Raw genomic sequence first — 22,702 nt, forward strand, 5'->3', positions numbered from 1 at the left:
TCCAGAAGCCACTAAAGTCACTTCATCTGAAACAAAAAAAAAAAAAAATGCTTTTGCCAAGAAATCACAAAGTCTGTATCAGGAAGCAAAGTCGAAGACCAAATATTTGAACAAATGAACCTTGAGGCTAACATGGTGGCTCACACCTTTAACCCAACACTTAGGAAGCAGAGGCATGCAGATCTCTGAGAGTGAGAAGCCAACTTTGTCTACATAGAGATTTCCAGATTGGCCTCAGCTGTATAATGATAAGACACTATCTCAAAACAACAATAAAGGGTTAATATATATATATATATATATATATATATATATATATATATATATATATATAGTTTCACCCTGTTTATACAAGCCATAGAAATCCTGTCCCGAGAGCTAAAAGCAGAGCCTAATATGTATATCTAATTATGTTGCAGGATTATAGGATCTCATATTCAGGAAGGACTTTTCCAGCTACAGCCTTCTCTACAATTGATCTATAGAGACAAAGTCATCTCTAGGCACAAGGAAGGGCCTAGGAGTCATGATTGTCACTTGAGGCCCTTCATAAAAGTGGAAGAGAAGGTCATGGGCAATGAGCCATAAGGGCCATGTGTTAGCCACACCACCAAGCTCAACTAGAAACCAAGCTAGTCATCTAAGTTACTTGAAGGCTATATGTCAAAGCAGGGGGGTAGACCATATTGTAACAATTTGTTAACTTGATTTCTGGTTATTAAAGCATTGGATTTTTATTTGCATGCTTGCTGGAAGCCTCTCAAAAACTTACACATGCCTATCCACCAATGAACGGGGTTTTAAAAAGTAAAGAACACTCCTTAGTAAACAGAAAATGAAAATTTAGGTTCCTTAGTCATCTTAGTAACGTGCACCGTGTAAACACCTTTCCTCAGAGCTAGTGAGGTTTTCTTAGTTAAAAATAGTTTTGTGTTCTAATAGAATCCAGTTACTTTGCCTTTCACTCAACCAAAAGGAAGCCAGACTTCAAGGCTGTGCAGGGAAGGGAAATTGTCTACTTTGTATGTTCGTGTACTAAGAGTGATTTTAGTGGTTGTCTAAGGGATTTGCAGGCAGCATTATATTATATATAACTTCCTGCTAATCTGATGCAAAGTGACTCCAGTCTCCACCTGTCACTACTTTTGGGCAATTAAACATACGATGATCTTCTAACCCACGAGGAAATGGTTTTTTCAATCTGTACTTTTCTTCTGAATCATAAACTTAACACCCCCTGCATTATCAAACTTCTCATGTAATTCTTATTCATATCATATTTGACTAATGTTTATTATCTTAAAATGAACACAGTGGGTTCAAAATTTTTACTGACAGTCAGTGTTATTCCCCGTTTCTCTTAGGGTGACCCTGTTCTCTCAGAAACAGAGAGAACACTTCTCTCTGTTCTTCTTCTCACTTCTGCTCACTTGCTCCTAGGCTTGTTTTATAAGTGGTTTAAGCTTTCTATCACAAAATATCCCAAGTCCTTTTTTGAGACTAAATGAAATGTTAATGGACCACATCAAGAATAATTGCTTCCCAAATCCTACCTGTACTTCTTGTTAAAACTCAAAATCTGACTCTGTAAGCCGGGGCTCGACATCCCATTTGTCTACTAAACTTCTCCATGGTGACAGTTCTGCTGGTTGTAGGCATAGCAAAGTACTGTAAGGTGTCATCAGAGAAAAATGGCAATTTCTCTTCCAGTCATTCCCACCTAAACCCTTCCCTTAAACTCACTTTTTGAGAGGTAAATGTACTTCTGGTATCTCTTGAGTTTTTAATTTTGCATATTAAATTCTTAAATTCGTTCCTGAACACAAGATTAGATTATGATCTTTTTATGGGATGTATCAATACATATAAATTTCCCTCTACCTTCATAAATTATACAAAGAAATTACAATTATATACAATTCAACATCTGAGTTAAGCAGCATACTGTGATTATATCCCCATTCTTGTGTTGCTTTCAGTTTTCTCTGGATACAGTGGTTCCTTGAGTTTTTATTTAATCAACTTAAGAACCCGTCGTTCATGTAGCCCTAAACTTTTCATCAGAAAGAGAAGCTTCCTCATACATGGTTAAGCATGTCAAGCCGAGTGTTTCTCTTTCTTTTCCTTCATGGCTTTATTCTCCGTTCCCATAGCTAGTGGACTTTTCTATTATTTAAAAATACAACTTTCATTTGATTTGGTCTATAATTTCTCCCTTCAATATTTCCTGTTTACCTTCTAATTCTGTTGTATAATTATTCATGACCTGGTTTTGTTTGGTTGTTTGTTTTTCTTTTCTATGTTATCTTTCCCCGGTTCTTCTGGTTTGGTCCGTGTCCTCTTTCTTAGCTGGCGTTACTGTTACTATTAACGATTAGGGAAACTCGTTCAACAGCTTTCAGAGAGATGTTTCAGGAACTAGCTTCCTGAGGCTTTGCATGTCTGAAACACTTTTTATGGTCACTCTTGACTGGTGGTTTGGATGGGTATAGAATAATTTTCTTCAGAAGTTAAAAAAAAAAAAAAATCATTCATTGTCCTCTAGTTATTTTATATTCTGATTCTCAGTCATTTGCAAATGATCCTTCATCTCTGCACTCCTGAAACCTCAGACTTCCCATTTGATGTCTGGTTTTCTGGAAGTTTACAGCCATGAGGGCTGTGGCTTTTCATTTGCTCGTTGTGATTAGCATTCTCTCCAACTCTTATACAGTTGCTTGGCAACTTAGTAGCAGCAACCACCCATTACAATTGGTTGATTTGTCATTTGCCTTAAACAAACTGAGCTTGGTATACATTGTTTACTTTTAAAAAATCTTTTGTTTTTGTATTTTCTTCAGTGTTTTTTTTTTTTTTTTTATTTCACACCTGTATCACATGTGCGAGACTTTGTCAAACGTCTATTGATCATTAGCTCGACATTTCACAACTAAGGCCATAGAAGCCATTGAGAGGTCGATCCTCTGTGCATGTTGAGAGCTGGCCATTTCTTAGGGAGCAGCTCCCAAAATGTAATACTGGTGAGTTCACCTCTGCTCTGGTCCACATCCAAGATCTATTTCCTGAAGTTTTAAAGCCTGACTATGAGTAGACCAGATGTCAAGTGCAGACAGGGCCTGGATATCACCACAGAATTTCACAGAATCATCCTCCCTTCAGCTTGACACTGTACTCCTGACTGCAAGTTGTCTACCTAGAATGCAAAGTCTTCCTAATTCCACTGACTCATCAGCTCTGAAGAGAAAAGCACTTGTTGCCTGGCCAGGCCAGGGGTCCTATAGAAGTCATTGCATGGGCTGAGGTTCTTAGCGGGCCTGTTTGGGCCTCTTTGTTTTTCAGCCTTAGAGGAGTTAAGACCCTCTCCTCTTCCAACTTTTCTACACTTTCCTGCCTCACACCGCGAATCTAGATGACAATTTTGTTTTACTAAAATCTTATTCAAGTTTTTGGAGCAAACAGAAGAAAATGTATGTATCTCACCTACATTTAGCCAAAGGGGTCTTGGTTTCTTTTCTGAACAATTCATTATAAGACTATAGGTTCTTTCTATAGATTCATAAATATGTCGCTTATTTTATAAGTTATTTGGCAAATCCAAAGAACTAGTTTTAGAAAATTAGAATAAAGAATAACTTTGCATTTCAGCTACTGAAAATATGCCATAATTTTAAAAGCAAAATTTTGTTTTGTTTTGTTTTAGAAACTGAAAGTCATTATTTGCCTTATTTTTTAAATGCTATGAAACTTCGGGAAACATCCACTTTGTTAACTTCCAGGTCTCAGATAGAAAAGCTGCCTTTGTAAGAAACTGACCCATCTGTCTCCCCGCAGGGCTGCCACATGGTGACGGAGGAGCTGCACTCCATAACCTTTGAGACCCAGATCTGCCTCTATGGCCTCACCATTAACCTAGAGGTGGGTTTCTCAAGAAACATCCATTTGCCAGTAATATTTACAACAACATGCCCAACATGTCAGCATTGATAGCGAAAGCCCAGTCCTTCTGGATTTTTGTCTATTCTTCACATATTATTTAGAAAACCAGCACATCAAATGTGCAGTAAGTAGTTTGGTTAAATATAAGAATGAGAAAGATTTCATGACTCTTGTGAACTCAATATATGGTAAATGATTGCTTGTCTGCATTTTTATTATTTTCTGAATCAGGAATATTCAACAGAAAGCATAAAGAGAAATAACTATCCTTGAACTATATCATGTAGTGCTATATTTTCTAAAATCTAAGTTATATCTAAAAATCTCCTGGAGGGTTTCTCTGATGTCATGAGCAAAGGACCATGGTGAGAGTGTTGGCAGTATGTTGCTTTGACCATCTTCTAACACCACCACTGAATGCTAAGAATAAAGAAACGGGGGGGATTAAATTGAACACATTAATTACCAGCCCTTTGAAGTCAGAGCACCACATACTGCTTGTGCATGGTTGTCTGTTCACAATTCCTAGAACATGTTAAAGGCCCAGTGTATGTTGAATGAACAAATTAGTGCATCCATTAACAAGCTCCGTTTCAGGCAACTTGAGTAAGATTCTATTTGAGAATCTATTATGTTAGACTCTGCCTTTCCCTTTTTATACTATGCATTCAAAGATGTGTAAAACCCTCCATTTCTTTTCCTGAAACCTCTCCTTCCATAAGCTGCTCAGTCCCCTAGTTCCTGGGTCTGTCCTTGGGGATTTTGTGACTATTAGGAAGGGACTTCTCTACAGGACTTAGCCTCCCAGTCTAGTCTGTGGAAGGCTGTTTACTTCATAAGATGGAAAACTGCAACACTAACAGAACTAAACTGTTCTGCAGAAGTAGACCAGGCAGCTCCAACTCCAATAGCTCACCCCTGCAGCTTTTACAGTAAAACCCTGCTTCCAGTGTGAACTTTAGCCAGGCTCTAGGTCATAATTTGATTATAGTGGTTTATTCCCAGAGTAAATTTAGATCAAGATTTATTTATTTATTTATTTATTTATTTATTTAATGTATATGAGTACACTGTTGCTGTCTTCAAACACACCAAAAGAGGACATCAGATCCCATTACAGATGGCCGTAAACCACCCACCATATGGTAGCTGGGAATCGAACTCAAAACCTCTGGAAGAAAAAAAGTACATGGTCTTAACCACTGAGCCATCTTTCCAGATTCTAGATTAAGTTCTTTAGCGTAACTTATAGGTGGATAACTAGTAAATCATTGCTGAAGCCGCTTTGCTTGTATTTGAGGCAATGTGTGACATGAGGAAGAATAGACATTTCTCAATGTCAAGGAAGATATGGAGGGAACTGCCTGATTGCTAGCATCAGGTGACCTGAAAGGGTTCCTGTCCCTTTTCTCACTGTACTCAGGGCTTGTATGAGCACAGAAAGGTCTTAGAATGGCACCTGGGTACCAGGATTGGAAAGGGGGGTTAGCTTGGTGGCCTTTAGACAAGAAGGTGAAAAGTAGTATCAGTGAATGTTTGGGCTACCTCTAATAACTTTTATTTTTTATTTTTTTAAAACTAGACCAGTTCGTTACCTGTGGTGATGATTTCTAATGTCAGCCAGCTGCCTAATGCGTGGGCATCTGTCATTTGGTACAATGTGTCAACCAACGACTCCCAGGTAAAGTTCCTGCTCCTATCTCTCCATATCTCACGGCGCTTAACTTTGTCTTTCAACAAACAATGTGCACCGACGGCGATAAGGGTATGTCTAGTTGTGCGAGTCCTATTAGGTCGTGTTTAACATCTTATGTTTGAGCTGAGCATGATGACATACATCTAGAATCCAAACACTTGGAAGTCTCAGGTAGGAAGCTTGTGATTTGAAGCAAGTCCGAGTCAAGCCTGGGCTACATAGCAAGAGCCTATCTCAAAATTAATAGCAACAATGATGATGATGAGACAGTCTGAGTTCTAGCCAAGGACAGTAACCAGCACTGGTTATTTCTGAGTTCGGGTCAGTCCAAGTCTGCCTCATTATGAGTTCTAAGGCTGTCCTCTGCTGTGCTGACTAGACTGCAGGAAACACCTCGTTCCAGAACTTTCTAAGTACTGTCAAAACTTCCTGTCTGGCTACCTTCACTTCTTCTGGGCACACTTTCCCTCAGTCTCTTCTACAAAGGCACAGCATTTGCTTCCAGATATGTAACCAGGATCAATCGTGCCTGAGTTCTCACAGCACAAAATTTGCAGTTGAATTAATAGACTTGAGCCTGTCTAGGTTTCGGCTGGGTGTTAGTGCCATCTGGTGGTTATTTGAGGCACTTTACCAAAAAGGGACTTCAAGTCACTATACCAATGGAAACCATGAAAACCAGGGAAGGACTCAGATTAAAAATAAAAGTAAAAATAAATAAATAAATAAATAAAAGTAAATAAGTAAATAAGTAAGTAAGTAAGTAAATAAATAAATAAATAAATAGTCTGTGCTCCCTCTTGCTCTGTTCTTAAGACAGAAAATAAAACTCAGAAACTGTGTGTTGTGTTGCAAAGTACTCAGTTTTGGAAGAAACAGCTCAAATGTGAATAACTTTTCTCCTTTACTCAAATCAGTTTCTGCCAGAAGAATTCTTTCCACAGGTGACTGTCTAAGAAGAACTGATCACTAAATAGGTCAACCTTCAGTGCCTTTCCACTTTAACGCAATATTCCTTAAAAGGAAACCACACAGACAATGGCACAGCCTGTTCATCCTTATCCCCAGATGCCCTGGCATCAGAGACAGATCAGCTGCAAAGAGGAGGGTTGTCTAGTCAGGAGATCCCCCTCCTGCTGGGGAACCCACTAGACAATGCTCTGCACTTCAAGGCCAGAAGCGGTCCCTGGCACTAAATGTCACTTCTCCTTAAGAGCTACATGTCTGCACATCCAACTTTAGAGTGTGGCAGTAAAGACTTGAGTAGGGTCCTCTGTCCTAGCACACCACCACATTGGTATGTCCCTAGCAACATTCCGCTAGGAACCCTCTCAGGTCACCATATGCACTATGCCCACCCTCCCAGAGCAACTTGGCCTCCTTCCTCATGAAGATCTAGGGACTAGACTCGTAGTCTCCTTACAAAAACCAAGCTAAACTACTGATTTTAATTATTAACTCTACCTTCAAACTCCAAGCTCTTACACCTTAACTAGACTCTGTCCTCACTAGCTATTTTTCAGACACCTTTCTCAAGGAGACAACTGTGTCCCTAGACATTCTTTTACTTCTCTTCTTCCTGTCTTATGATTTTTTGTTTAATACAATTCCCTCTTTCATGGTGAGCCAGTTAACATGTTTACAATTAATATCATTTCAAAGGAAGTTATCTGTCCAACCATTGTTGGGCAGTGTTAACTACTTGCATGAGATGATTTTTGCTAGGTAGTTTAAAGAAAGTTGGGAGCTGTCAAGTGATTCTCTCAGGAAAGATGGATCCCCAAGTTGTATTATATTCAAGGAGCAAAAGTGCTCTAGTGGGGAGATCAGTCTTACAATTTATTATCGACATCGCTTGACCCAGAATCTAAATCAGGAATGCGATATATCAAATGTAGTGTTTCCTGTGAGATTGTGAAATATAATCACCGTATAACTCTATTTCAGAACTTGGTTTTCTTTAATAACCCTCCATCTGTCACTTTGGGCCAACTCCTGGAAGTGATGAGCTGGCAGTTTTCATCCTATGTCGGTCGTGGCCTTAATTCAGACCAGCTCAACATGTTGGCAGAGAAGCTCACAGGTGAGGGCCGGGAGACAGGGCTTTCCTCTGACAGGCGACGGCTGGGAGACAGATAGGGCTTTCCTCTGGTTTTTGTGCATGAGAGTTTTGAAGCAGTTATGTTACAATTATTAACAATTACGATGCCATCAAACTTTCTGGAATGCCTATGCTGTATTGCCAGGCACAGAGCTAAGTCTTGTTTTACTTTTATTTCTCACAATGTTCCTGGGGTCAACAGTATTCTATTGACTGGAGGACAACAGAGGTCGATGGCCCCGCTGCACAGCTAGGAGGCAGCAGAACCGCGTTGTGGGCCAGACTCAGAGTGCTTCTCTGAGGCCCTTCTGTTTACACTGTGGTTTCTAGGTATTCTTAAGCTACTTCCTCTGAATATGCTGTGAAGCCTTTTTATGGTGATGTTAACCAACTAGAACATGATGGGCTAAGCACAGGAAATGTATCAGAAGTTTTTAAAACACGAGCAATGGCTTAATTCTGCACATTAAGGAAGCTTTGGGTTCTTGATTTTGCAGACACCATCAGCGCTTCATAAGCTTCACCTATATTTCTTAAAAGTAGCTGAATTTTGACAAGCTAGTGCACCTATCTCCAGGGAGAGCGCACGCTGAGTCTGTATGCATTTGCAGTTATGGTACCAAAGCTTGTTCTGCACAGAATCTGTGGCTGCAGTCTGGCTTAGGTGATGCTGGCTGGCTTGCCGTGTGCACCTGTTGGCTCATCAGTAGGTGGTCAAATACAACTGCCCTTTCCGACAGTTTAAAATTTTACTTAATATAGTTTTTTGTCTTGGATTCATAAGGACAGTAGTTGATATTTGTAAAATGTTTGTTAATGAGCAACTAACACAAAAAATATATTAGCTTGTTACTAGCAGTAGTCTAGATTAGCAGACATTGCAGCTATCTCCTTAGGATCTTTAGGAAATTATCCACAGGAACACAGTTTCCTTAAGATTTCAATAGTCTTAATCTCTTCAATGTTCTAGATCAAAATAGTTGGTGGCTGCTTATTGCCTACATGATTTCCAGACCATCTTTTTTTCACTTTAATGGGCAAGAGCTCTGGAAATCTAGCTATACCTAGCTACATGATTTTGTTGTTTGATGTCTGGTCACCACCCTTGGGCCTCTCTTACCATCTCCAGTCAGTACAGTGTTCTCCCACAGCACCTTGTCCTCACTGTGCTTCTTCCCTGAAGGAGCTTCTGCTCTCCCTCTGCCCGATGACCCCGCAGCTAACCCATGGAGCTTCCTAAGCTCACTGTTGGCTCTTCCATTATAAAAGCTTCATATTAGACACTGAACTTCTTAGACACAGGATGACACGTTAGACCTTACGAACCACTCACACACTGCTCCTCCATTGGAACTCCATAAGAACTGCTTGCAAGGGAAGAGGGAAGAGGTTAAATCAGGCACAGAATGAAAGGTCTCACTGTTGCATTAAAATTCTTGTTTTGTTGTTTGTTTTTTTTTTTTCTTTCATTTTAGTTCAGTCTAACTACAGTGATGGTCACCTCACCTGGGCCAAGTTTTGCAAGGTACAAACAGGGCAATGGGGGTGTCATTTAGGATGTTATTTCTGCAGAAAGCTTCTTTCTAAATCTCCAGTGGTTTCAAAGATTTCCTGGATGAGGATAACTTTAAAAAAAAAAAAAGTCCTGTCCTGCTCAAGGGGAACATTTGTAAAAGTTGGGGTGAGTTCTGTCAAGGTGCTGCCTAAGTCACTGCCCTTGTCTGTGTGTGCTCCTTCCTGGTAGGAACATTTGCCTGGCAAAACATTTACCTTCTGGACCTGGCTTGAAGCAATATTGGACCTAATTAAAAAACATATTCTTCCCCTCTGGATTGATGGGTGAGTTTGTGGACTCTACTTTTCTTTTTTTTTTTTTTTTAATTGGATATTTTATTTATTACATTTCAAATGTTATCTTCTTTCCCTGTTTCCCCTCTACAAACCCCCTATCCCATCCTCCCTCCCCAAGCCTCTATGAGGGTGCTCCCCCACCCACCCATCCACTCTCACCTCCCCACCCTGACATTCCCCTACACTGGGGCATTGAGCCTTCACAGGACCAAGGGTCTCTCCTTCCATTGATGCCGACAAAGCCATCCTCTGCTACATATGCAGCTGAAGCCATGGCTCCCTCCATGTGTACTCTTTGGTTGGTGGTTTAGTCCCTGGGAGCTCTGGAGGGTTTAGTTGGTTGATATTGTTGTTCTTCCTATGGGGTTAAAAACCTCGTCAGCTCCTTCAGTCCTTTCTCTAACTCCTCATTGGGGACCCTATGCTCAGTTCAGCAGTTGGCTGCAATCATCTGCCTCTGTATTTGCCAGTCTCTGGCAGAGCCTCTCAGGAGACAGCTATATCAGGCTCCTGTTAGCAAGCACTTCTTGGCATCTTCAATAGTGTCTGGGTTTGGTGTCTGTTTATGGTGGGGCAGTCTCTGGATGGCCTTTCCTTCAGTCTCTGCTCCACACTTTGTCTCTGTATTTCCTCTCGTGGGTATTCTGTTCCCCCTTCTAAGAAGGACTGAAGCATCCACACTTTGGACTTCCTTCTTTTTGAGCTTTATGTGGTCTGTGAATTGTATCTTGGGTGTTCCAAGCTTTTGGGCTAATATCCACTTATCAGTGAGTGCATACCATGTGTGTTCTTTTGTGACTGGGTTACCTCACTCAGGATGATATTTTCTAGTTCCATCCATTTGCCTAAGAATGTCATGAAGTCATTGTTTTGAATATCTGAGTTACCACTCCATTGTGTAAATGTACCACATTTTTGGTACCCATTCCTCTATTTTTCATATGAGCACCTTTTTTCTGCTTTAATTATTTTTTTCTTCTTTTTTTCTTTTAAGCATGTTTATGGGAAAAATACAGTCACTGTTTCTTCAGAGACTAGTCTATACTGATATATTATATACATAGACTATATATTATATGTATGTAATAATATGAGATTTCAGGTACAGTTGCTTGTTAGATCTACTTCTTATGAATGAAATAAATGCAGGTACAATAATGATGAATTGAGACTGTGTCTTGCCCCTCACTCTAATTTTAGGTATATCATGGGCTTTGTTAGCAAAGAGAAGGAGCGGCTTCTGCTCAAAGATAAAATGCCTGGGACATTTTTATTAAGATTCAGTGAGAGCCATCTTGGCGGGATAACCTTCACCTGGGTGGACCAATCTGAAAATGGTACGTAGTCAAACTCACCGAATGGTTTGAATATGAATTGATGCAGATGGCCCATAACCAGGTACCACGAATTCTGAATGCCCATGTTGCCACCCTCTCTCTCATGCACAGTCTGTACTGAACAGACTCCAGGTCAGGCTTTTTAGCCATAGTGATAACGTGGATTATCAAAGAATGACTACCTAGAATATCTTCAGGACCCTAAATATTCCAGTTTCTGTGCTTTCAGGAGAAGTGAGATTCCACTCCGTAGAACCCTACAACAAAGGGCGGCTCTCAGCTCTGCCATTCGCTGACATCTTGCGAGACTACAAGGTTATCATGTCTGAAAACATCCCTGAAAATCCTCTGAAGTACCTCTATCCTGACATTCCCAAAGACAAAGCCTTTGGCAAACACTACAGCTCCCAGCCTTGCGAAGGTGACGCCATTTATATTTACTTTCCTCTTGAGATTTTGGGAAATGATATCATGTCAGAGGAAAACGAATTAACTTCCTCTATGATTACTTTGACCTTTGTAATATCCCAGGATCATTTGGAGGTTTAGAGCCTTAGCAAGTCAAGTGCTATGCCAGTGTTTAGTAGAGTAACATTCTCAGGGCAACTAAACTTCACCGTGGCCAGATCAGCCCTTTGTGGAGCCCAGAGCCCATATTCCTTAAAATAGCAGCGATGGTCACTCATTGTACTATGGCCAAGGGAAAGGAAGAAAGAGATGATGACTGTAAACTTTCACAGCAGGTCTGTAGACCTGTATATTGTAAAGTGACTTGAGAGCTGTTAAATCTCTCTCTCTCTCTCTCTCTCTCTCTCTCTCTCTCTCTCTGTGTGTGTGTGTGTGTGTGTGTGTGTGTGTGTGAGAGAGAGAGAGAGAGAGAGAGAGAGAGAGAGAGAGAGAGAGAGAGAGAGAGAGAGAGAGGAACTCAGACTTCAATGAGACTGCTAGGCAAGTACTGTAACACTGAGTCATATGTCTCATCCGGTCTTACTGTAATCTTAGCTCAAGAGTATGTGTTCTCTGCCAGAGAACAGACATGGGGATCTGAGCTTCTTTTGACATGCTTCTGACACATTTACCCTAAAGGCCAGGAAGAGTAACTGTGCAAATAGGCATTCAGTAAACATGGAATACAAGAAAAGAAAATTTGTAAAATTAGCTGTCTGAGGCAAGGGGGCTTACCAGTCTCTCATGAAAGCACAGTTGGCCTCTGTAGCCACAGTTTTTGCATCTTATTCAGTCAAAGATCAAAAAACAATTTTAAACATTGCAACTGCATTGAACATGTAAACCTTTTCTTCCCTCCATAAACAATACAGCATAACAACTACTTAAACAATATTTACATTGAAGCAAGTATTGTAGGTGACCTGGAAATTATTTAAGGGATTAAAAAAAAAAAGTGTGCTTAGATTCAAAACAGATGCTCTACTATTGTACACAAAGGGTTTGAGCACTGTGGATTCACTATCTGCCAGGGTTCCTAGAACCCTGTCCCCAATGGCTACCAGGGAAGTGCACAGTCTCTAAGGATCTTCATCTGTAGTGAATACTCTCTTGGTACTGTCTTGTGGGATATCCTACAGGTATCACAAACAGTGTGAGGTGTTGCCACCTAACTTCAAAATAAATAACATGCAATAGAAAACAAATTCAAAGACCTGGCTTCTCAGTGGCACTCTGTGTCTAATAGAACAAAACACAAATGCTGAAACTGTACGAGCATAGACCAGCATAGTGTAGCTGGGAAGGCCACGGCCCACCCATCATGATTACTATGGCTGATTACTATGGTTCCTGTGAGGATCATGGTGTAATGCTACTTCTAGGACGGCTTCTAAACCTCTTGTAGTAATAAGGTTATGGCGGGTGTTCTAATGAAAAGAGCAAATTTTCCTATTTGCTGGGCTTACGGTTTGGAAGGTTTCAGTCTATGGAGCTTGCTCCCATCACTCCTAGGCCTTCAATGAGACACCATCATGGGATTATGTGACCCAGAAGCAGAGAAAAAAAGAGCCTGTTGTCTCAGTATTCCTAATAAAGTACACACCTGATGACTTTCCTTCCTCCAGGCCCCACGTTTTGCAGGTTCTACTACTCCCCAGGAGCCCACAGACCAGCAACCAAACCTTTAAGACAGTGACTTCTGAGAGACACTACAGCACTATAAATTCCCCCAACACACCAATGAATCAGATACTAATGCCAAACTTAAATACAGCATAAAGGGCGGATGAAGAAGTACAGCCTCAATTGTCAGACATTTTAGACTCACTGATACACAAAGTCAGATCAGCATGCTAAAAGTTTCGTTGTTTGCTTACGGATTTCATGTTTGCTTGTATGGCCATTTCTTCCACACTCAACTAAAAGGTTTTGTGAATTACAAGACAACCATTTATTTATTTTCTTCTGAGCATTATGGATATTTTTCTAGACGTTTTATTTCCAGCTTTATCTATAATGCTGACATCTCACCCCAACACTGTGCCTTTCTTTTTTTAGTTTCAAGACCGACAGAACGGGGAGACAAGGGTTATGTCCCGTCCGTTTTTATCCCCATTTCAACAATGTGAGTATCTGTAGTCACATGTAAAATATTTGTTATTGAATTGCTTTTTTGCTTTTTTTTTTTCTCAAAAAGCTTTCCTAAAAGAGATTTAAGGGCAGATCAGAGTATATATAATGGAGGATAAAGCATTTTTTAATGCCCAATAAAGCGTTTTATGTCTCATTTCTTTGAACACATAAAGCTAGTCTTCAGGGCACACTATCCAGTCTATTAAGGCTGGAATTATAAAGCTGCCCTTTTATATGCCATATAGTCTATAGCAGATTGAATGCTGTGATATGAAGTGATGAATTAGACAGCTCAGTGTCACAAAGGGATGAAGCACTAGACAAGTCCTGGACACAGCAAGTTAGCATGAGCTATTATGTTATAATCCTTGTACTATTTTTCTGTTATCTCTTTAAGCCGAAGTGATTCCACGGAGCCACAATCTCCTTCAGACCTTCTCCCCATGTCTCCAAATGCATATGCTGTGCTGAGAGAAAACCTGAGCCCAACGACAATTGAAACGGCAGTATGTCCTCCCCTATCAATGTTGATCTAGGGTATTTGCAATGAAAGAAATGACATGTGAATCACAGGGGTACCAGCATGGCCAGGCAAGGAGAGAGCATTGTCACCAGCGTGAACTCAAAAGCTGCCTTGCACTCTGCATGCTGCTGAGTGTGCAGATACTGAGAGCAAACACCTTAGCTTACTAGAACTGCCTTAAGGTGTTTACCACAAAATCAGAGGGCCAAAGATCCCTGTACGTCTCTCCCTGGTTGCAGCCATGAGACACACCACTCCCTAGCTCTTTCCATTTTAGCAAAGGACACACACATCCAGGGTTTACAAGTCTACTTTAGTATTTATCGTAAGAAGTTCAGGCTCCACAAGTTTCAACTTTTCTTGATTGTTGCATAGCCAGTTGTTGTGGCCTTTCCATTTAGAACATGAAGAACAATAGCAGCACAGTGGTTTTTTTGTTTTGTTTTTTTAAAGATTTGATTCACAATCTAATATATAGGTATATATCATATATGCATTATAATACATTATAACATACAGTATATACAATATATATAAATAATACATTATAGCATTGTAATATAAATGTTACTTTGGATGTGTTCTATTTGTTTCCATCCCCTAATGCTGTTAAAGGGTTCACCATCCCCAATTTACGTAAGGTGAACAGACATCAGAACCCCTTGGAGGGATCCAGATGCCCAGGAAACTGACATCTGGCCACAGGTCAAATGGTATTCAGTTCTTCAAGACTCCAGGGGATGGAAAAATCCATGCACACCTTGGATGGCTTAACCCAATGCTGGCTATCTTTAACTCACCAAGTCATTTGTACCTAACTGAACTTTTGCTACATTTTACATCCATTTTCATATTATTATTTTTAGTGTGATGAATGTTTTTTTTTAATTAGTGTATGTGTTTGTGTCTTGTACTTTTTTCTCGCTGAGCCACTTTGCCTGCCCTGTGAGTGGACTTCTTAACATAGTTTTTAATCTACTTAAATTATGCCTTTTATTTCAGGCTGATCAGCCATAATTACTTTAATGAATCCTCAGTTAATTAGTAGAAAGATTACAGATTGTTTAGTCGACAAAAGAGTATTTACTCCATCAAAACAGTAATTTATTTGCAAAACAGTTTCCTTAACAATCATTTTCATTTTCATTTTTAGATGAATTCCCCATATTCTGCTGAATGATGGTATAAACGGACTCTTCAAAGAAGGAAGCAGATGAAACTGGAGACTGTTCTTTACCATAGATCACAATTTATTTCTTCAGCTTTGTAAATACCGGTTTCTAGAAAATGGTAGGAAGTTCGAAGCTCTCTTCTCAGTCAGTGCCATTCCCAGCTAGGAGCGCTGTGACAAAACTGCTAAAGACAAGCTCCAGATAAACTTGCAAGAAAAGACAGCTTTAAGAAACCAGTGTTGGTAACAATATAACAGAGGACTCCTTCAAACGCGTTTGTTTCTGGTTTTATTTCTCAGGTGTTATTTACGACTTCCGCCCTGAAAGCTATGTTAACATTTCAGGGTGGGTCAACAATAAGTAATCATACGTGCATTACTCAAAGCCACAGGAAGATTTAGTGGAAATCCCAGATAAGAATCTTGCAGGTAGATCTAAGAGTGGGGAATGATGGGGCATGATCAGCGGTGATTCACAGGGCTGCAGGGATGAGTCAGGAAGCCTCCAGATCGCCAGGCAGAACTCATCTGTGATGCTCTCAGCTACTGGGATGGGTCTCTCAGTAGGAAAAGGATCCAGAGTCATCCCTGTGTGCTTGGCAAATGCACTAACATTAAAAGCACTTCAAGTGGCCAGATGGGGAAAAGTCAGGAAATGAAGCCTGGGAAGCAAGTAGTACCCTGGACTTTAGATTCCTGACATCGCTTGTAGATTTCACAGTTTACATCTCTAGAACATATTGGACTGTATGGGTTTAAGCGTTTGTTTTTATTTACATCTGGAAAAATCAAAATAAGTTCTTTTTTAAGCTTAATTTTTATTATTTTCAATCATGTGTAGGCTGGGAATGTGGCCTCATATGCCAGGGGCCTTAGCTCTCCCTGAAGCTTGAGTTACGGGGCAGTTGTAAGCCTCCTGATGTGGGTTCCAGGAACCAAATTATGGTCTTCTGCGAGCACAGTGTATACCCTTAACCACTAGCCCACAAAACCAGGACTTTAGAGTTGCAAGATATTTCTCAAGTGAGTCTTGTACTCCAGAGATTGTGTTTTCAGGTGACAGGATTTGGCCAGAGGTGACCTGCAGATACCTGTTAAGTCCAATGTAAAACTGGCCACATGAGCTGCAAGCACAGGGAAATGGAATTAGATCATGTTTCCACTAAACCCTTCCACCATAGTTTTTCCTCCTTTTAAGTGTGACTTAGTTTAGACTGCTCTAAAAGTACTGTGCGCTCTATGGTTACTGCAACAGGAACTTTTCCCCCACAGTTCCAAAAGTTTGAAGTACAAGCTCAGGCGGCAGCAGGGGCAGGTTCTCCCCCTTCCAGGCTGCAGAAAGGCAATGCTTCATGGTCTTGTGTCATCATACAACAGAGAGGGGACTGGAAGCTCATCAAGGGTGACAATCCCATTCCTGGGAGTTCGTCTTCATGGTAGCTACAGTTAGAGCCTCTGTGACCATATCCCTGACAACAGCAAGGAGGGAACAGTACATCATGGTAGGAGACACATGGAGGAGAGACGCCAAAGGAATGCAAGGACAAGGCTGTTCGAGTTGTGGCAGGACAGACAGAGGAAAAAGCAAGCCAAAACTCAGTAGACTTAACCTGCAAAGGCTTACTTCCTCCAGCTAGTCAATACCTCCTAAAAGATTCATAACTTTCAAACTAGTGGCCAGGACCAAGCATTCAAAATAAGCTGGAGGTAGACATTTCGGATTTAAACCTTAATTTAGCCTAGTTACCACCTACATCATTAGAATAACCATTTCAGCATAAGAACTTGGAAGACACAAACCTTCAGTCGATAACAAGCCAATGGCAAATAAGATGCACTTAATGAAACAAGATAGATTTTAGTTCTAAATATTTCCCTTCTCTTTTCATTGATCCCAGACCAATCACGGATGCACATTTTTTTCAAATCATTTTTAACATAACCACTTGGACTAGGGAATAGATTTTTAGGTTTTGGGTTTGTTTTGTTTTGTTTTTTGCAAGTGCCCGCAGACCTGGGTTTAAGGTCCCCCTCCCCATCCCCACCATCATACTGGCATCCATTTGTAATCTCAGACCTGGAGAGGCAGTACAAGATGCGTCCCTGAAGCCTCAGAGAGCCTCACCTAGTAGCTGAAGACCAGGCCAGTGAGAGACTTTGCAGGGTGAGGTAGGTAGCACCTGAGGGATGACACTCAAGATTGTCCTTTGGCCTCCATGTGAGTGTGCAAACAACTGTTTCTTCTTCACCTCACATGGTTCAGGATGCCTATGCACTCCTTGTAGTAGGAGGTGACAGAATTTTGGGTCAAGCATAGGACTTTTCTATATTCATGAATAGATAATGACATAGTCCAGACTTAGCCAACTGGGTACTGCTCACACCTCCTCCAATTCCTGACACAGGGTAAATATTTTTCTAAGTTGGTCCTGCATATATAGTGATCCAACTGCTTGCATTAAAAAAAATCTGGCTTGTCAGTATAATTAATTAATATGCAATAAAATAAACTTTTTATCATGTCAGTATGAACTCTAACAAAATCAGAGTTATGGAATCACCACTTGTAGGCATAGACCATACCTGTCTGGATCCTTATGAAGAAGATGCTACAATAATGCGGTAAAAGTGTTCTCACGGGATAACTCCTGTTGTAGACAAAGAGCTCCATGTAAAATCAATGGAGAGCTAGTGCAAAGGTTCAGTATGCAAAAACTCCACCCAGCCTAATAGAGTTCAGCTCTGAGACCCCATATAAAAACTGTAACGCAGCAGCTTGCATCTGTAGCCTCTGGCAATACAGAAGGCAGAGACAGATTGTGTAGGAACTCAACGGTCAGCCTGGAGCACGCAACCTGGCGGAAACAAGAGAATCATCCTCAAAACACAAGATGGGAAGAGAAAACTTACTCCTGAAAGTAGACCTCTGAGCTACACATGTGTTCTGTACACACGTGCAACTGCATTCATACACACAAACATCATACAATAATAAAAAAATAAAAGCGCAAGACTTCACTCCTGCTTAAAATCTCTGAATAACTCGTAACACTCCACATTTTGGAGTAGATGAATAGAATTCAGGAGCTCATAAATCCAAACAGCAAAACCCATAGCTGACTTTAGAATTTCATCAGTTTTAAACTAAGAGCAGCAAATTATAACACATACCACCTTTATATCATATTACAGTTACCTCATTACATAGTTACCTTAAAATATTGAATATGCTAAGCACACTTTACAAATTATGACAGTCAGCCCACTGCTAAATCTTATTTAAGGCCACTAGTAAAAAAAAGCAATTACACGATGTCACAAAGGCGATTTCAATCTGGTTTTATGTGTCACTAAGTTCACTAGATATATATTTCAATATTGACAGTTTCTTTTTTAATCTTTTTGAATTTTATTTTATTTAACTAAAGACATTATTTTTTGGAGATGTTCATAGGTAAAAGTATATTTAACGTTATACCTCTGAATAAGGACAATGACTCTCGGCAGATCTTTCTGAAGTCTGTGAAGTTTCACCTCACCCCCTTTAGCTACATTCTCTCAGTTCTCCAATCTTGTGTCTTCCCTCTCCCCTCAATAAGGGTCACACATGCTTCATGCTCTGAATAGCTTTTCTGTCAAATGTTCATATGTGTCAGCATAAGAAAAAGGGTGCAGGCCATAGCTCCCTCTCAGTCCCCAGCACGGTGATCCTTCCTTGTCAGTGTGCTCCTTGTCTGCCTGCACAAGGACAAAGCCTGGTTAGCAAGACTGTCCCTAGAGTCCTGCACAATCTGACCTTAATAAACAGGTAACCGGTGTTTGGATACAAGAGGAACAGTGGCTCCTTCCTTCTCTTTGCTGCCTGGTTGGCCTGCAAGACTAAAACTCCTCTTTTTAAGATGTACAAACTCTAAACTCACATCTTATACCATCCTATCTAAACAGAGCACACCTGGTTTTGAGACAGCACAGAGAGAACTTCCTCTCAATTTCACCTCTTGCTGAACTTCTAAGCTCTGATAAATGACCTACAGTCATAGGCATCAATTCTCTCCAGCTTCCCTTTAATTTAGATATTCCCCAGGTATACCTGATAGCTCCCATGTCTGCCCACTCGGAGATGAACCCAGCGTCCTGAAACATTCCCTAACTGCCTTCATTAAACTCATGTGCACTGCCACTCATGCAAGGCTCACACAACATTCTCTTCTGTCAGGATTGACAGTCATTGCCTTAAACATCTTGTATGTTACATATGTGACAAAAGAAACTATCTACACAGGGTAAACAGGCATTGAGTGTGGGGGTGGTGTAAAGAACTGGCCGCCTCATTCACACTCTGTAGGGAGGTTTTTCAGAATATATATGCACAGGTCAGTAGGCCTAAGTGTTTATAAAAAGATAAAGAGAGAGGGGATATGTTTGGTGGAGGTGTTCAGGTATGGGGGGAAGAGGGTGCATCAAGGACCCATGGTGAGGCATCCCTTCTCCCTGAGGGACCATAGAGTTTATTCAGGGCATGGGGAGGGGAGTTAAGAGGGTAGGAGAGAGAGAGAGAGAGAGAGAGAGAGAGAGAGAGAGAGAGAGAGAGAGAGAGAGAGAGGCCATGAGGAGGTGTGGGGGGGGGATGGTGAGGGGGGAAGGGGTGAGAGGACAGAGTGGGAGCAAGAAGGAAAAGCAAAAGAGAGGAGGGGCACGCAGCTCCTTTTATAGAGAGTCAGACATACCTGGCGTTGCCAGGTAACTGTGGGGCAGAGCTTACACAAAATGCTAACACTAAGGGCCTGTAGTAAGGTCTACATGGTTGAATTAACCTGCAATTTCTACCCTCAGTGTTAATGATAGTAAATCATTAAAAATAGTTCCGAGAACTGCTCTGTATCAAGTATTGCCCTTCTCACGCAGGGTTTCTCACCTGAGTCACAAAGATTTCTGTGTCCGTTTGCTCAGTTCTCTCATGGTGAGCATACAGTGCCATTCTATATATTTACAGGAGAGAAGTGTCCTGAAATTACCATGCTCTGGTGAGGATAAATGAAGACAGACAATAATATAGAGGGGACAGATTTATGTTATGAAGGTTATAAAACAGTCATTGGAAGAAGTCAGCAGTGAAGCCTCTCCTAGGGAGTAACTCAGCTCAGACCTAAAACAGGGCAGGGACCAGTCCATGAACTCTGCTTGCTAAAAGCAATGGCCAATAAGCCCGACTCATGTAGGAGACACTGCGGGAAAGCTAAAGGCCAAGAGATTTTTAAAATATAGGAGTGGTGGTATAAAACTTGTTTCTTCATTGTATCTGTTTTTGTTCAAATGAACATCTAACAAGGATTCTTTTGAAACGAACACCCCAGCCCTGCAACTTCTCTGTGTGGAGTGGCTTCTACAGGGCAAGGCATGTAAGGCTTTCTTCTCGAGTTCCCTGCAGGACTGTTGCATCAAAATCCTTAGGTTTTGCTTTTAGTCCCACATTTGCCCCGGGCTCTGCATACTATACAGCTGCTCCAGTGTTCTAATGTGGAAAAGAAACGTGCTTTTGCCTTGTGGGATTTATGTATAAACTATATGTTTACACATACACATGTGTGGTAGTCAGATGTATATGTGTGTATGTCGTGGCCGGAGTGGGGTTCCTCTCCAAAGAGGCAGGGAAGGACCGGCTAGGCAGGTCCTTTCACGTACTACCAAGACTGGTACCTTAAGTAGGTTCTTAGTAGTTAAGGAAAGCTACAGAATTTCAATCCCTTTGCCTTTCAGATTTAGTTAAGCCATATATATTTATATATGGCAAGCAAGGGCCCAAACTGTTCTTTTGTCAGCCAAAGTCAGAATAATTTTCCAGTGACTAAGCTATTCTCCTCCCTTTGTTCTTCTCCCATACTGCTTTTGTGACCACCCAGAATGGCAGGGGGCATGAAAACATCAGGAAAGGTTGTGCCCCTTAGGCTTTGAGCAGAATGAGCTGCCCACACCCTCATCCCTGGCTGTGGGTCCTGGCTTAGGGTGTGAGGCTGCCGGTGTGCAAGCGTGGAAGGGAGGGTCATGAGAAGAATGGAAATAGAGAGCAAGGAGCTTCCGCTCCCTTCAAGTCACTAGACAAACACTCAACCTCAGCTTTCTTCCCACAGGACCGAGCCTTCCAAGTCCAACCGGAGGAAGGGCCCTGAGCTTGCGCAGTCTGCGGTGGGGTGGGGTGGGGCGGGGCGGGCAGGCTGTGGGAAACCCCCGGGCCCGCGCCTGCGCACTGCCTGCCAGCATTTGCTTTCGCTTTTCGGTTTCCTCTCAAAGCAGCAGCTTCTCGGTGCCGGCTGAGTTCCCCGAAAGCACGTGGTGTGGCTCTTCCCAGCAGCCGCCTCCCTCCCGCCGCAGCTTGCTGACCGCGCGGCCGCAGCGCCCCTAGCGGCGAGCGCAGCCCACGTCGCCCGTCCTAAAGCAGAGCTCAGCCAGGGTGTGTTTCTGAAGGATTCAAGGACGTTAAAAAATATGTGCATGCGATCCAACACTTTAACATTAACATTTTAGGATATTTTCAGTGGGTTTTATTTATTTACATTTGCAGAATTTTTACAATAGAGACTGCCTTTTACTCTTTTTTAAGTTTAGCTGTTAATTGGATATCTTCCAATGTCTTTGTCAGTATAACTTTCCTATTCTCCCATATGAATTGTGCTTTAGTCAGCTCGAAGACTTCAATGATACAAATGGAGTTTTGGTAGCAGTGCCTGGCAGCACCAATCTTTTACACATACTGGGTCATTTCCTTATGATAGATTTCCTATACAGTTTTAAACAGTCTGACTAGAGTCTCTACACTATAACCTTTAAAATCATATTGATTGCTTTTATGTGAAGATGAGTATTCCTGCATGAATCTATGTGCACCAAGTACATCCAGGTGCCCTCGAAGGCCAGAAGGTGTAGGATCACCTGGAACTGAAGCCAGGGTTATAGATGGCTGTATGAGTTACCTGGTGTGGGTTGTGGGTACTCATCTCCAGCTCTCCCTAAAAGCACAATATGTTCTTAACCACTAATCTGTCTCTTCATCCTCAATATTATCATCTTTAGTAGAATTTTGCATGATGTACCACTTGTAGTTAATGAAAAGAACTGTAGTTTGGCAGTACACAGCTATTCTCCAAAAAGTGTATTGGGAAGAAAAAAATCACATGCACACAGCAAGTGTGAGACATGACATGTGCCTTGTGTTTTCACACGATGCATGATACAGGGCTCCTATAGAGTTGCTATTAGCTGAGAAGAAAACCAAGACCAAGGTAAGGTATCATACAAAATCTAAAACCAAAGAGTTAAAAAAAACTGGACTTCCAACGACTGTGTTCCCGGGAAACAAAAGGGTATACATCCAATGAAGTGGCATGCTGGGACTTCGTGGTCCCAGTTACAAGACTTACAATTGGCCAGGAGGGTGAGAAAGCAGAGGCATTTTTAGAAATTCCAGTGGAGAGACATTTTGATTATAGCAATACTACTGACAAGAAGGTGT

At 41.3% G+C, this 22,702-nt stretch overlaps 1 protein-coding gene and 1 long non-coding RNA gene across 4 annotated transcripts in view; one reads left to right on the forward strand and one right to left on the reverse strand.

The window, feature by feature from the left end:
- Positions 1-15,474, forward strand: part of Stat4 (signal transducer and activator of transcription 4) — a 110,318-nt gene extending 94,844 nt beyond the window's left edge. For both annotated transcript variants that reach the window (XM_034498061.3, XM_034498060.2), the window contains 10 exons: positions 3,832-3,915; positions 5,519-5,617; positions 7,580-7,715; positions 9,209-9,258; positions 9,478-9,572; positions 10,785-10,921; positions 11,151-11,342; positions 13,427-13,493; positions 13,899-14,007; positions 15,178-15,474. In XM_034498061.3, coding sequence (XP_034353952.1) covers positions 3,832-3,915; positions 5,519-5,617; positions 7,580-7,715; positions 9,209-9,258; positions 9,478-9,572; positions 10,785-10,921; positions 11,151-11,342; positions 13,427-13,493; positions 13,899-14,007; positions 15,178-15,204 — 996 coding nt within the window. In that variant the 3' untranslated portion in view covers positions 15,205-15,474. The remainder of the gene's footprint in view (positions 1-3,831; positions 3,916-5,518; positions 5,618-7,579; positions 7,716-9,208; positions 9,259-9,477; positions 9,573-10,784; positions 10,922-11,150; positions 11,343-13,426; positions 13,494-13,898; positions 14,008-15,177) is intronic.
- Positions 15,475-15,657: 183 nt separating this feature from the next.
- On the reverse strand, positions 15,658-21,390 carry LOC143441837 (uncharacterized). 2 transcript variants are annotated; one of them, XR_013109559.1, is made up of 5 exons: positions 21,305-21,390; positions 20,111-20,216; positions 18,674-18,933; positions 17,779-18,050; positions 15,658-16,664 (listed from the first exon to the last, which is right to left on the reverse strand). It is a non-coding gene; the product is annotated as an uncharacterized LOC143441837 (long non-coding RNA). The 2 variants fall into 2 exon arrangements; XR_013109560.1 differs by lacking the exon at positions 18,674-18,933.
- Between the last annotated feature and the right edge of the window lie 1,312 nt (positions 21,391-22,702).

The sequence above is a fragment of the Arvicanthis niloticus genome, chromosome 3, assembly GCF_011762505.2.
Source record: "Arvicanthis niloticus isolate mArvNil1 chromosome 3, mArvNil1.pat.X, whole genome shotgun sequence".
In the NCBI taxonomy this organism is placed as follows: domain Eukaryota; kingdom Metazoa; phylum Chordata; class Mammalia; order Rodentia; family Muridae; genus Arvicanthis; species Arvicanthis niloticus.